Source organism: Epinephelus moara, chromosome 17, assembly GCF_006386435.1.
Source record: "Epinephelus moara isolate mb chromosome 17, YSFRI_EMoa_1.0, whole genome shotgun sequence".
NCBI classification, from domain to species: Eukaryota; Metazoa; Chordata; class Actinopteri; order Perciformes; family Serranidae; genus Epinephelus; species Epinephelus moara.
In genome coordinates this window covers 33855828-33867794 of record NC_065522.1, presented here as the reverse complement: position 1 = coordinate 33867794, position 11967 = coordinate 33855828, and the positions used below count along the sequence as shown (strand labels likewise).

Below are 11967 nucleotides of genomic sequence, written 5' to 3'. Positions count from 1 at the left end.
ATTACTGTTAATTTATCATGTTGATCTGTTCTGTACGACATCTATTGCACGTCTGTCCGTCCTGGAAGAGGGATCCCTCCTCAGTTGCTCTTCCTGAGGTTTCTACCGTTTTTTTTTCCCCATTAAAGGGTTTTTTGGGGAGTTCTTCCTGATCAGCTGTGAGGGTCATAAGGACAGAGGGATGTCGTATGCTGTAAAGCCCTGTGAGGCAAATTGTGATTTGTGATATTGGGCTTTATAAATAAAATTGATTGATTGATAGATACTGGTTATACTGGTTCATACAGGTATATACTGGTTATACTGATTTATATACTGTTTTTTCCCATTTATACAGGTATATACTGGTTATACTGGTTTATACAAGTATATACCGGTTATACTGGTTTATACAAGTATATACTGGTTTATACTGGTTATACTGGTTTATACTGAACAGGTTGGATTTAAATAAAACGATCTGATCACTAATCAATCGATGTTTGAAACAATAAAACAAACAACTTCAGTCCAGTTCAGTTTATTGGTCCACGATCAAAAACACACACACACACACACACACACACACACACACACACACACACACACACACAAAAAAAACCCTCCCATGGCCATTGACAGAGCAGAGTGTAACCATGGTGATCTGCATCCTGACAGGAGATAATGTTTGTCTTCAGAGGGAGATCTTTGTGTTTCTGAAACTCGAGTTGTCCCTGAAACATACACAGAGGAAAACTGTTAACATGAAGGTCAATTTCTGGTTCTACAGGTCCTCACATGATAAAGGTTCCTCACAGATCATGGTTCTGACATGATAAAGGTTCCTCACAGATCATGGTTCTGACATGATTAAGGTTCCTCACAGATCATGGTTCTGACAGGATAAAGGTTCCTCAAAGATCATGGTTCTGACATGATAAGAGTTCCTCAGATCATGGTTCTGACATGATAAAGGTCCCCGACCGATCATGGTTCTAACATGATAAAGGTTCCTCATAGATCATGGTTGTGACATGGTTAAGGTTCCTGACAGATCATGGTTCTGAGATGATTAAGGTTCCTCACAGATCATGGTTCTGAGATGATTAAGGTTCCTCACAGACCATGGTTCTGACATGATTAAAGTTCCTCACAGATCATGGTTCTGACATGATTAAAGTTCCTCAGATCATGGTTCTTACATGATAAAGGTTCCTTAGGTCATGGTTCTGACAGGATAAAGGTTCCTTGAGGTAGATGACCCTGATGAAGGCCACAAGCCGAAACGCGTCGGTCAATAAAGTTTCTTTTCCATACCACAAGTGTTGGAGCTCTTTTGACATTTTTCAGGATAAAGGTTCCTCACAGATCATGGTTCTGACATGATAAAGGTTCCTCATAGATCATGGTTGTGACATGGTTAAGGTTCCTGACAGATCATGGTTCTGAGATGATTAAGGTTCCTCCCAGATCATGGTCCTGACATGATTAAAGTTCCTCAGATCATGGTTCTGACAGGATAAAGGTTCCTCACAGATCATGGTTCTGACATGATTTAAGTTCCTCAGATCATGGTTCTGACATGATAAAGGTTCCTCACAGATCATGGTTCTGACATGATAAAAGTTCGTCATAGATCATGGTTCTGACATGATTTAAGTTCCTCAGATCATGGTTCTGACATGATAAAGGTTCCTCACAGATCATGGTTCTGACATGTTACAGGTTCCTTCAAGATCATGGTTCTGAAGGGATAAAGGTAGTCGTATTAACAGTAGTAGCAGTAGTAGTAGTAGTAACAGCAGTAGTAGCAGTAGCAGTAGTAGTAGTAGTAACAGCAGTAGTAGCAATAGTAGTGGTAGCAGCAGTAGCAGCAGCAATAAGAGTAGCAATGCTATGGAAAGCCCTTTGAGCATTAATTAGATATCCTTGATATCAAACGAAAGTGTCCTCAACTAGTTCAGTCTTTGACAGCATTAGTTGGACATTTTGTTGAACTAGTTCGCCATTTTGCCGTACTAGTTGAACAAAACCTCGTACTAGTTACGCTTTTCCAGCAACTAGTGACAGTTTTAGTTTGGACAAAAGCTGTACTAGTTGAGCCGGTTAACTAGTTAACTAGGAAAGCTCAAAATGCTTACTAGATACACTAGCAAGAGCCAAAATATCCACTAGTACTACTAGTAGGAGCCAAAATGTTCACTAGTTACACCAGTTAAGAGCCAAAATGATTACTAGTAACACTAGCAAGAGCCAAAATATCCAGTTGTACTACTAGTAGGAGCCAAAATGTTAACTAGTTACACCAGTTAAGAGCCAAAATGGTTACTAGTTATACTAGAAGCACATTTTGGACCTTACTAGTACTACTGGTAAGAGCCAAAATGCCCACTAGTAACACTAGCTGCGCTAAATGCTGTTTGCTTACTATCCATGCAGGATAAAGCATGAATTAATAATTAGCAGTAGTAGTAGGAGTAGCAGCAGTAGCAGTAGTAGCAGTAGCAGCAGTGGCAGCAGCAGTAGCAGTAGTAGTAGCAGTAGCAGCAGTAGCAGCAGTGGCAGCAGCAGTAGCAGTAACAGTAGTAGTAGCAGTAGCAGCAGTAGCAGTACTTAGCAGTAGTAGCAGTAATAGTAGCAGTAGCAGTACTTAGCAGTAACAGCAGTAACAGTAGTAGTAGCAGTAGTATCAGCAGTAGCAGTGGTAGTAACAGTAGCAGTAGCAGTAGTAGTAGCAGTGGTAGTAACAGTAGCAGTAGTAACAGTAGTCGTAGCAGTAGTAGTAGCAATAGTAGCAGTGGTAGTAACAGTAGCAGTAGTAGTAGTAGCAGTGGTAGTAACATTAGCAGTAACAGTAGTCATAGCAGTAGTAGTAGTAGTAGCAGTATGAGTAACAGTAGTCGTAGCAGTAGTGGCAGTAGTAGTAGTAGTAGCGATATTAGTAACAGCAGTCGTAGCAGTAGTAGCAGTAGAAGTAGTAGCAGTATTAGTAACAGTAGTCGTAGCAGTAGTAGTAGTAGCAGTATTAGTAACAGTAGTCGTAGCAGTAGTAGCAGTAGTAGTATTAGTATTAGTAACAGTAGTCGTAGCAGTAGCAGTAGTAGTAGCAGTAGCAGCAGTAGTAGCAGTATTAGTATCAGTAGTCGTAGCAGTAGTAGCAGTAGTAGTATTAGTATTAGTAACAGTAGTCGTAGCAGTAGCAGTAGTAGTAGTAGTAGCAGCAGTAGTAGCAGTATTATTATCAGTAGTCGTAGCAGTAGTAGCAGTAGTAGCGGTATTAGTAACAGTAGTCGTAGCAGTAGTAGCAGTAGCAGCAGTATTAGTAGCAGTATTAGTAACAGTAGTCGTAGCAGTTGTAGTACCTGAGACTGTCGTTGTGGGTCTTGTACTCCATGATGGTGTTGGCTGGAAGGTTCAGGACTCGTCTTAAAGTGTCTCTGATTCTGGACGTTGTCATTTGGTCATTGGACGTTTTGTTCCAGATGGACAAGATGTCTTCCTGATATGGAGACAGGTAGAGACAGACAGGTAGAGTTAGGCAGGTAGAGAAAGACAGGAAGGGACAGACAGGTAGAGATGGACAGGAAGGGACAGACAGGTTCTCAGAGTATGTCAGTTTGTATTCCTGAACCAGTTCCTGGACAGACCTTCACAGTGGGTGTTTCTCAAAGTCAAGGAGGTTTCAGTTACTGTGATCATATTATCACTCTCTAATGTTGTTGGACAGTTTGAACAAATCAGTATTGTCAGAGTCACGTGACCTTTAGGGAGAATATATTTTTGGATCGTATTTAAGAGTAAGTGGAGTAATGAAGTAAACACAACAGCTAAGAAGGTTCTAAATGATCATTAACAGTATGAACACAGACTCACACACAGAATCACTGTCATTTCACAGTGATCCATATTTTCTGTGTCACCACACACTTAGTGCTCCATCTCTGCTGTGAATGATTCATTTAAAACTTTTATGTTTTATCTAAATCACGTTATTTAATAAATGTAATTATGTGACAGCGGACACATTGGAAAGTGTAAATGATAAGGTTTCTGTCTGATAAAACCTGGTGGAGACATGAATCCAAATAAATGACATATTAATCTAAATCCTGCTGAGCTCCACTGGCGCAGGTTTCATTGAAGAGGCCCCACCCTCACTTCCAGCAAATCGTGTGCATTGTGGGGATTTTAAACCTGCAGAGGATCCACAGATGCATCCTTGGAATTTCTCTGAGAGAAGGACTCAGTCCTTCGTGAAACTCAGAAGGATCCTTGACATTGGAACAGTCCTTCCGTGGGTATATGACGTAGCATCCTCCAAATTCGGCCGTTTGAGGATCCTTCCTTGACTTTGAGAAACACCCAGTAACTCATAAATCAAATGCAGCAGACTGTCAGTGCGGTCGTACTGCAGTAGTTCTGTGGTCTTTCTGCATTATTACAGCAGTAGTTATGCAGTACCACATCAGTAGTTCTGCAGTACCACTGCAATATCACAGCAATAGTTCTGCAGTGGTTCTACTGCAGTAATAGTACAGAAGTAACAGAAGTACCTGAAAGCGTATAGAGACCACAGCTCCACAGATCTCCTCTCCCACCATGAACTGTTCACCCAACATGGCCAGTATGATGTTCTCCCAAAACCGACTGGCCAAACCTTTACGAAGACGAATGATCCACTTCCCCCCACTGCGGTTAGAGTCATCCTGGGGTGGTGGTGGTGGTGGTGGTGGTGGTGGTGGGTGGGGGGGGGCAAGGACAGGACAAGTGATTACGATGTCAATACAACTTCAGAGGATAAACAAATCAACAGCATCAACAGTATCAGTATCAATAGTGTAACTATAGTATGACTACAGTATAACTACAGTATATCAACAGTATATCAAAAGTATAAGTACAGTATATCAAAACTATAACTACTGGGGCGTCGGTGGATTAGTGGGAGAGCAGGCGCCCCATGTACAAGGTTGTTGCCGCAGCGGCCAGGGTTCGACTCCAGCATGTGGCCCTTTGCTACATGTCACTCCCCCTCTCTGTCCCCCCTTCACGCTTATCTGTCCTATCAATTACAGGCTTAAAAATGCCCAAAAAAATCTTTAAAAAAAATATATATATAACTACTGTATATCAACAGTAAATCTACAGTACAGGGTGGTGTTACAGTAAATCTACAGTACAGGGTGGTGTTACAGTGTAACCACAGTACAATACAGGGTGCTGTTACAGTGTAATTACAGTACAGTACAGGGTGCTGTTACAGTGTAACCACAGTACATGGTGGTGTTACAGTGTAACTACAGTACAGTACAGGGTGGTGTTACGGTGTAACCACAATACAGGGTGCTGTTACAGTGTAATTACAGTACAGTACAGGGTGGTGTTACAGTGTAACCACAGTACAGGGTGGTGTTAGAGTGTAACTACAGTACAGTACAGGGTGGTGTTACAGTGTAACTACAGTACAGTACAGGGTGGTGTTACAGTGTAACCACAATACAGGGTGCTGTTACAGTGTAATTACAGTACAGTACAGGGTGGTGTTACAGTGTAACCACAGTACAGGGTGGTGTTAGAGTGTAACTACAGTACAGTACAGGGTGGTGTTACAGTGTAACTACAGTACAGTACAGGGTGGTGCTACAGTGTAACCACAGTACAGGGTGGTGCTACAGTGTAACTACAGTACAGTACAGGGTGGTGCTACAGTGTAACTACAGTACAGTACAGGGTGCTGTTACAGTGTAACCACAGTACAGGGTGCTGTTACAGTTTAACCACAGTACAGGGTGGTGTTACAGTGTAACCACAGTACAGGGCAGTACAGGGTGGTGTTACAGTGTAACCACAGTACAGGGTGGTGTTACAGTGTAACCACAGTACAGTACAGGGTGGTGTTACAGTGTAACCACAGTACAGGGTTCTGTTATAGTGTAACTACAGTACAGTACAGGGTGGTGTTACAGTGTAACCACAGTACAGGGTGGTGTTACAGTGTAACCACAGTACAGGGTGGTGTTACAGTGTAACTACAGTACAGGGTGGTGTTACAGTGTAACCACAGTACAGGGTGGTGTTACAGTGTAACTAAAGTACAGGGTGGTGTTACAGTGTAACCACAGTACAGTACAGGATGGTGTTACAGTGTAACCACAGTACAGGGTGGTGTTACAGTGTAACCACAGTACAGTACAGGATGGTGTTACAGTGTAACTACAGTACAGTACAGGATGGTGCTACAGTGTAACCACAGTACAGTACAGGGTGCTGTTGCAGTGTAACTAAAGTACAGGGTGGTGTTACCTCCCACATGGGTTTGATTCCTTCCTTGAACAGGTGGAAGTCACTGTGTCCGCTCAGATCACCTGGTCTCACCAGGTGACTGTAGAACCTCCAGAACTGCTCCACCTGAACACGCGCGCGTGCGCGCGCGCACACACACACACACACACACACACCCACACCCACACACACACACACACACACACACACACACACACAGCTGATGAAGGTGGTGATGATGATGATCAGACACTGAAGATATGATGTCACCTGCACCTAAAGACACCTGTGTGTGTGTGTGTGTGTGTGTACCGATGCCACTGAGCCGATCTGTCGGATGTTTTGTTCGTAGCTCTGAGAACTTGCAGGACGACTTGGAGTTCTTCTGCTGTACCAGAAGGTGTAGTTATATTGGAGGGGGTGTTCACCTACACCTGGACACACCGCCTGCACACAGACAGGCGCAGACAGGTACAGACAGGTACAGACAGGTAAAGACAGGTACAGACAAGGACAGAAAGGTACAGATAGGTACAGATAGCCAGGTACACACAGACAGGTACACACAGACAGGTACAGACAGGTAAAGACAGGTACAGACAAGGACAGAAAGGTACAGATAGGTACAGATAGAAAGGTACAGACAGGTACACACAGACAGGTACACACAGACAGGTACACACAGGTACAGACAGGTACAGACAGGTAAAGACAGGTACAGACAAGGACAGAAAGGTACAGATAGGTACAGATAGAAAGGTACAGACAGGTACACACAGACAGAGACAGACAGGTACACACAGACAGGTACAGACAGACAGAGACAGACAGGTACACACAGACAGGTACACACAGGTACAGACAGGTACAGACAGACAGGTACACACAGACAGAGACAGACAGGTACACACAGACAGGTACACACAGGTACAGACAGGTACACACAGACAGAGACAGACAGGTACACACAGACAGGTACACACAGGTACAGACAGGTACAGACAGACAGAGACAGACAGGTACACACAGACAGGTACACACAGGTACAGACAGGTACAGACAGACAGGTACACACAGACAGAGACAGACAGGTACACACAGACAGGTACACACAGGTACAGACAGGTACACACAGACAGAGACAGACAGGTACACACAGACAGGTACAGACAGGTACACACAGGTACAGACAGGTACAGACAGACAGGTACACACAGACAGGTACACACAGGTACACACAGGTACAAGCACAGACAAAGGAGATGGAGTCAGTTGATCACAGTCCGTCAGTAGTTAACTGAATGAATGAATGAATGAATGAATGAATGAATGAATGAATTCATTAATGTGTGATGTCACTGACCCACAGTTTCTGCTGTCATAATGAAACGTCATTTTTCACAGGTTTAAACACAAACATGTCTGACGACCCTGATAGTGTAAAAACATCGTCTCCCATCTGTGTCTCAGAGCAGAGCTCCACCCTGTCCTCTACAGCTCCGTCACCGTCTCCACCCTGTTCTCTACAGCTCTGTCACCGTCTCCACCCTGTCCTCTACAGCTCCGTCAGTCTCCACCCTGTTCTCTACAGCTCCGTCACCGTCTCCACCCTGTTCTCTACAGCTCCGTCACCGTCTCCACCTTGTCCTCTACAGCTCCGTCACCGTCTCCACCCTGTTCTCTACAGCTCCGTCAGTCTCCACCTTGTCCTCTACAGCTCCGTCACCGTCTCCACCCTGTCTTCTACAGCCCCGTCAGTCTCCACCCTGTTCTCTACAGCTCCGTCACCGTCTCCACCCTGTTCTCTACAGCTCTGTCACCGTCTCCACCTTGTCCTCTACAGCTCCGTCAGTCTCCACCCTGTTCTCTACAGCTCCGTCACCGTCTCCACCCTGTCCTCTACAGCTCTGTCACCGTCTCCACGTTGTTCTCTACAGCTCTGTCACTGTCTCCACCCTGTCCTCTACAGCTCTGTCACCGTCTCCACGTTGTTCTTTATAGCTCTGTCACTGTCTCCACATTGTTCTCTACAGCTCCGTCAGTCTCCACGTTGTTCTCTACAGGTCCGTCACCATCTCCACCCTGTCCTCTACAGGTCCGTCACCGTCTCCACCCTGTCCTCTACAGCTCTGTCAGTCTCCACCCTGTCCTCTACAGCTCCGTCACTGTCTCCACGTTGTTCTCTACAGGTCCGTCACCGTCTCCACCCTGTCCTCTACAGCTCCGTCACCGTCTCCACCCTGTTCTCTACAGCTCCGTCACCGTCTCCACCCTGTCTTCTACAGCTCCGTCACCGTCTCCACCCTGTTCTCTATAGCTTCGTCATCGTCTCCACCCTGTCTTCTACAGCTCCGTCACCGTCTCCACCCTGTCCTCTACAACTCCATCACCGTCTCCACCCTGTTCTCTACAGCTCCGTCACCGTCTCCACCCTGTCATCTACAGCTCCGTCATAGTCTCCATCTCTCTGTCTGTTAGAGGTGGGGAAACATCATCACAGCAGTGATATTAAACATGGTGATACAGTCTCTATTCAGACACCATGGATTTATCTTCCATTAAACATTATTAATATTACATAAACACATTTTAATCCAACTTTTGGTCCTGAATAATAAAATCATCTGTTTATCAGAGGTTTGTTTCCTGCTGAGGTCAGCAGAGGTCTGAGTCAGTGCCATCAGGCAGGAAGCTCATCAGAACAAAGATGGAGGCAGTGGAGACAGAAATAAGAAATGTCTCACTTTCTCCAAACTAGAGCGGGACATTATCTGACAGAGGACTCCAAACTAGAGCGGGACATTATCTGACAGAGGACAGGAGACCACTGTCTCACTTTCTCCAAACTAGAGCGGGACATTATCTGACAGAGGACAGGAGACCACTGCAGTGTTTCCCATACATTCATTTATCTGTGGCGGTGCACCACGTATAAATTATCTCCGCCACATATAGATTTTTCTGCTTTTGGCACAACCTGTTCGACCTCGCTCATAAACACATTATAATGGGACTCCTGTTCGACCTCGCTCATAAACACATTATAATGGGACTCGCTGTCTATGAATGTAGCTTGTCGTTACAATTCCGGTGCAATAGGTGGCGGTATGCATCGTAAAGACGTACTTAATGCACCTGGTCCACCAGAAGAAGAAGAAGAAGATGAAGAAGAAGCAGACGTAGTAGCAGAACGGATCCACCTCTCGGTACAAATATGTGGGCAAACAAGTCCAAAAGTGGTCCGAACAACTCTAACTCATCATGTTATATTAGCCTGTGTCTGTATTAACATAGCTGGAAGCTCAACATGTGCAGAGACATTAACTCACGCTGTTAGTAATGTTAACTGCAGCGCAAATCCCGTAGCAGCTCGCCCCCGTTAATCAATTACAGCGGCTGCACCGGCAACGGGAGCGGCACGGCAACCACCGTCTGTCGCGCGTCAACTCTCTATTTTACGCGGCTCTTCTATTTTTGTCGCGCTACGCTCCCCTACGCGACCTCCAGCAGATAAAAACTACACGAAATAGTGTGCTAAACGAGCACAATGTGTTCTTAAATGAATAAACCATTATCAGAGGTGATATGTGATGATTTTTTTTCATGCATTTACCCATGTTCATCCGTGACATTGTGTAAATGTCCGTGGCGGACATTTGAAAGCGAGTAGATGACAAACAGTACAATAAACTTGTAGATAACTCAAATATATGTAATAACTAGAGCGGGACATTATCTGACAGAGGACAGGAGACCAATGTCTCACTTTCTCCAAACTAGAGCGGGACATTATCTGACAGAGAACTCCAAACTAGAGCGGGACATTATCTGACAGAGAACTCCAAACTAGAGCGGAACCACTGTCTCACATTCTCCAAACTAGAGCCGGACATTATCTGACAGAGAACTCCAAACTTGAGCGGAACCACTGTCTCACATTCTCCAAACTAGAGCCGGACATTATCTGACAGAGAACTCCAAACTAGAGCGGGACATTATCTGACAGAGGACAGGAGACCACTGTCTCACGTTCTCCAAACTAGAATTTTTTTCCGTCTTTAATGTGGCCAAATGAACAGAAACACACGTGTTTCAGCTACACAGCTGCCAGTGCTGCTGGTGTCATATATGACATCACACACAGTGGATAAATGGTCAGATCTGGCTGATCAATACGAATATTCAACACTTAGATTTTTTTCTGTGATGAAGTTTTAAAGTTTGAACGACACTCAGCAGGATGTTCAGTGAGACCACCGCATTCATGTAACATTTAAAACAAGCTAATGGCGCTAACGACGAATGTGCAACTTTTTTTTCCTCCTGACACCAGAAATCAAACAGGAAGTCAAAGACTGCATCGTATGAAGACTCTGTGATCCCTGTGATCCCTGTGATCCCTGTGATCTCTGCGTCGCGTCCGTCTGTACCCCAGAGTTATGTGACCGTGACAGAGCGCTCACTCTGCATCAAAGTCTGGAGACCAAAACGTCCCTGAAGTTCACAGCACAGCACGCCGGCTAAAAATAAAACCAATGACTGACCTGAAGAGATCTGACTCAACTGGAGACACAAGTCTCCAACTGAAGACATAAGTCTCCGACTGACGAGTCTCCGACTGACAAGTCACCAACTGACAAGTCTCCGACTGACGACACGAGTCTTCGACTGACGAGTCTCCGACTGACGAGTCTCTGACTGACGACACGAGTCTTCGACTGACAAGTCGCCAACTGACAAGTCTCCGACTGACGACACGAGTCTTCGACTGACGAGTCTCCGACTGACATAAGTCTCCGACTGACGACACGAGTCTTCGACTGACAAGTCTCCGACTGACAACACGAGTCTTCGACTGACAAGTCTCCGACTGACGAGTCTCCGACTGACGAGTCTCCGACTGACGACACGAGTCTCCGACTTTCAGGGTGCAGCTCTAGTTTGGACTTTTAAGCTGTCTGATGAGACGGACCCTACTGGACAAAACATACACTCGTCCTGTACAAATGGACGAGACCTGATGTCAAGTCCTGCAGACAGACAGACAGACAGTCAGACAGAGGGACAGACAGAGAGACGAATAGACAGACAGACAGAGAGACGGATAGACAGACAGACAGAGAGACGGATAGACAGACAGACAGACAGAGAGACAGAGAGAAAGACGGAGAGACAGACAGATAGATGGATGGACAGACAGACAGAGGGACAGACAGAGAGATGGAGAGACAGACAGACAGAGGGACAGACAGAGAGACAGACAGACGGACAGAAAGAGGGACAGACGGAGAGACAGAGGGACAGACAGACGGACGGACAGGAAGTCTCACCTTGCGTCGGTTATTATTGTTGTTATTGTTGGTCCCGTCACTGTTGTCATGGTGACAGACTGTCTCTTGGTGGTCCTCCTCCTCTTCTGGACTGAAACAAAAACAGGAAGTGTCTGTGAGGTCATCAGCTGATCAATCTGTCTCCTCTGTTGTCTCTGTTTCTTGTTAATAAAGTTATGAAGGTGGAACAGGTGAAAGCAGCAGCACCTGGACAAGGTGATGCCATCTCCTGGTGGACAGGTAAACAAGTTTCTCACAGGCCACAATGATAACAAATTAGTCGGTCTTTACGTGACACGTCAACGTGTCAGCGCTGACCTCTGTGTATTAATACTGCCGGTGCTTTATAAACTACAGATATAAACACTACTGTCAG

General features: G+C 45.2%; 3 protein-coding genes across 6 annotated transcripts in view; 1 reads left to right on the top strand and 2 right to left on the bottom strand.

Annotated features, from left to right (window-relative positions):
- LOC126403898 (phosphatidylinositol 4,5-bisphosphate 3-kinase catalytic subunit alpha isoform-like) overlaps positions 1 to 11967 on the bottom strand; it is a 102493-nt gene that overhangs the window by 62072 nt on the left and 28454 nt on the right. The window lies entirely within an intron of this gene.
- On the bottom strand, positions 505 to 11817 carry LOC126404645 (eukaryotic translation initiation factor 4E type 2-like). Its single transcript, XM_050068025.1, has 7 exons — positions 11799 to 11817; positions 11592 to 11704; positions 6574 to 6708; positions 6283 to 6387; positions 4533 to 4685; positions 3342 to 3478; positions 505 to 713 (listed from the first exon to the last, which is right to left on the bottom strand). Exons 1-7 carry the CDS (start codon positions 11815 to 11817, stop codon positions 674 to 676), a joined length of 702 nt encoding a protein of 233 aa, XP_049923982.1. The 3' UTR covers positions 505 to 673.
- On the top strand, positions 6737 to 9199 carry LOC126403972 (uncharacterized). 4 transcript variants are annotated; one of them, XM_050066882.1, is made up of 4 exons: positions 6837 to 6884; positions 7027 to 7054; positions 7179 to 7236; positions 7377 to 9194. In XM_050066882.1, the coding sequence occupies exon 4, from the start codon at positions 7614 to 7616 to the stop codon at positions 8715 to 8717; it is 1104 nt and encodes a 367-aa protein (XP_049922839.1). In that variant the 5' UTR covers positions 6837 to 6884; positions 7027 to 7054; positions 7179 to 7236; positions 7377 to 7613; the 3' UTR covers positions 8718 to 9194. The 4 variants fall into 4 exon arrangements, with proteins under 4 accessions (XP_049922840.1, XP_049922838.1, XP_049922837.1 ...); XM_050066883.1 differs by having other exon boundaries at positions 6737 to 8356; positions 8611 to 9199; XM_050066881.1 differs by lacking the exons at positions 7027 to 7054; positions 7179 to 7236 and having other exon boundaries at positions 6739 to 6922; positions 7425 to 9194.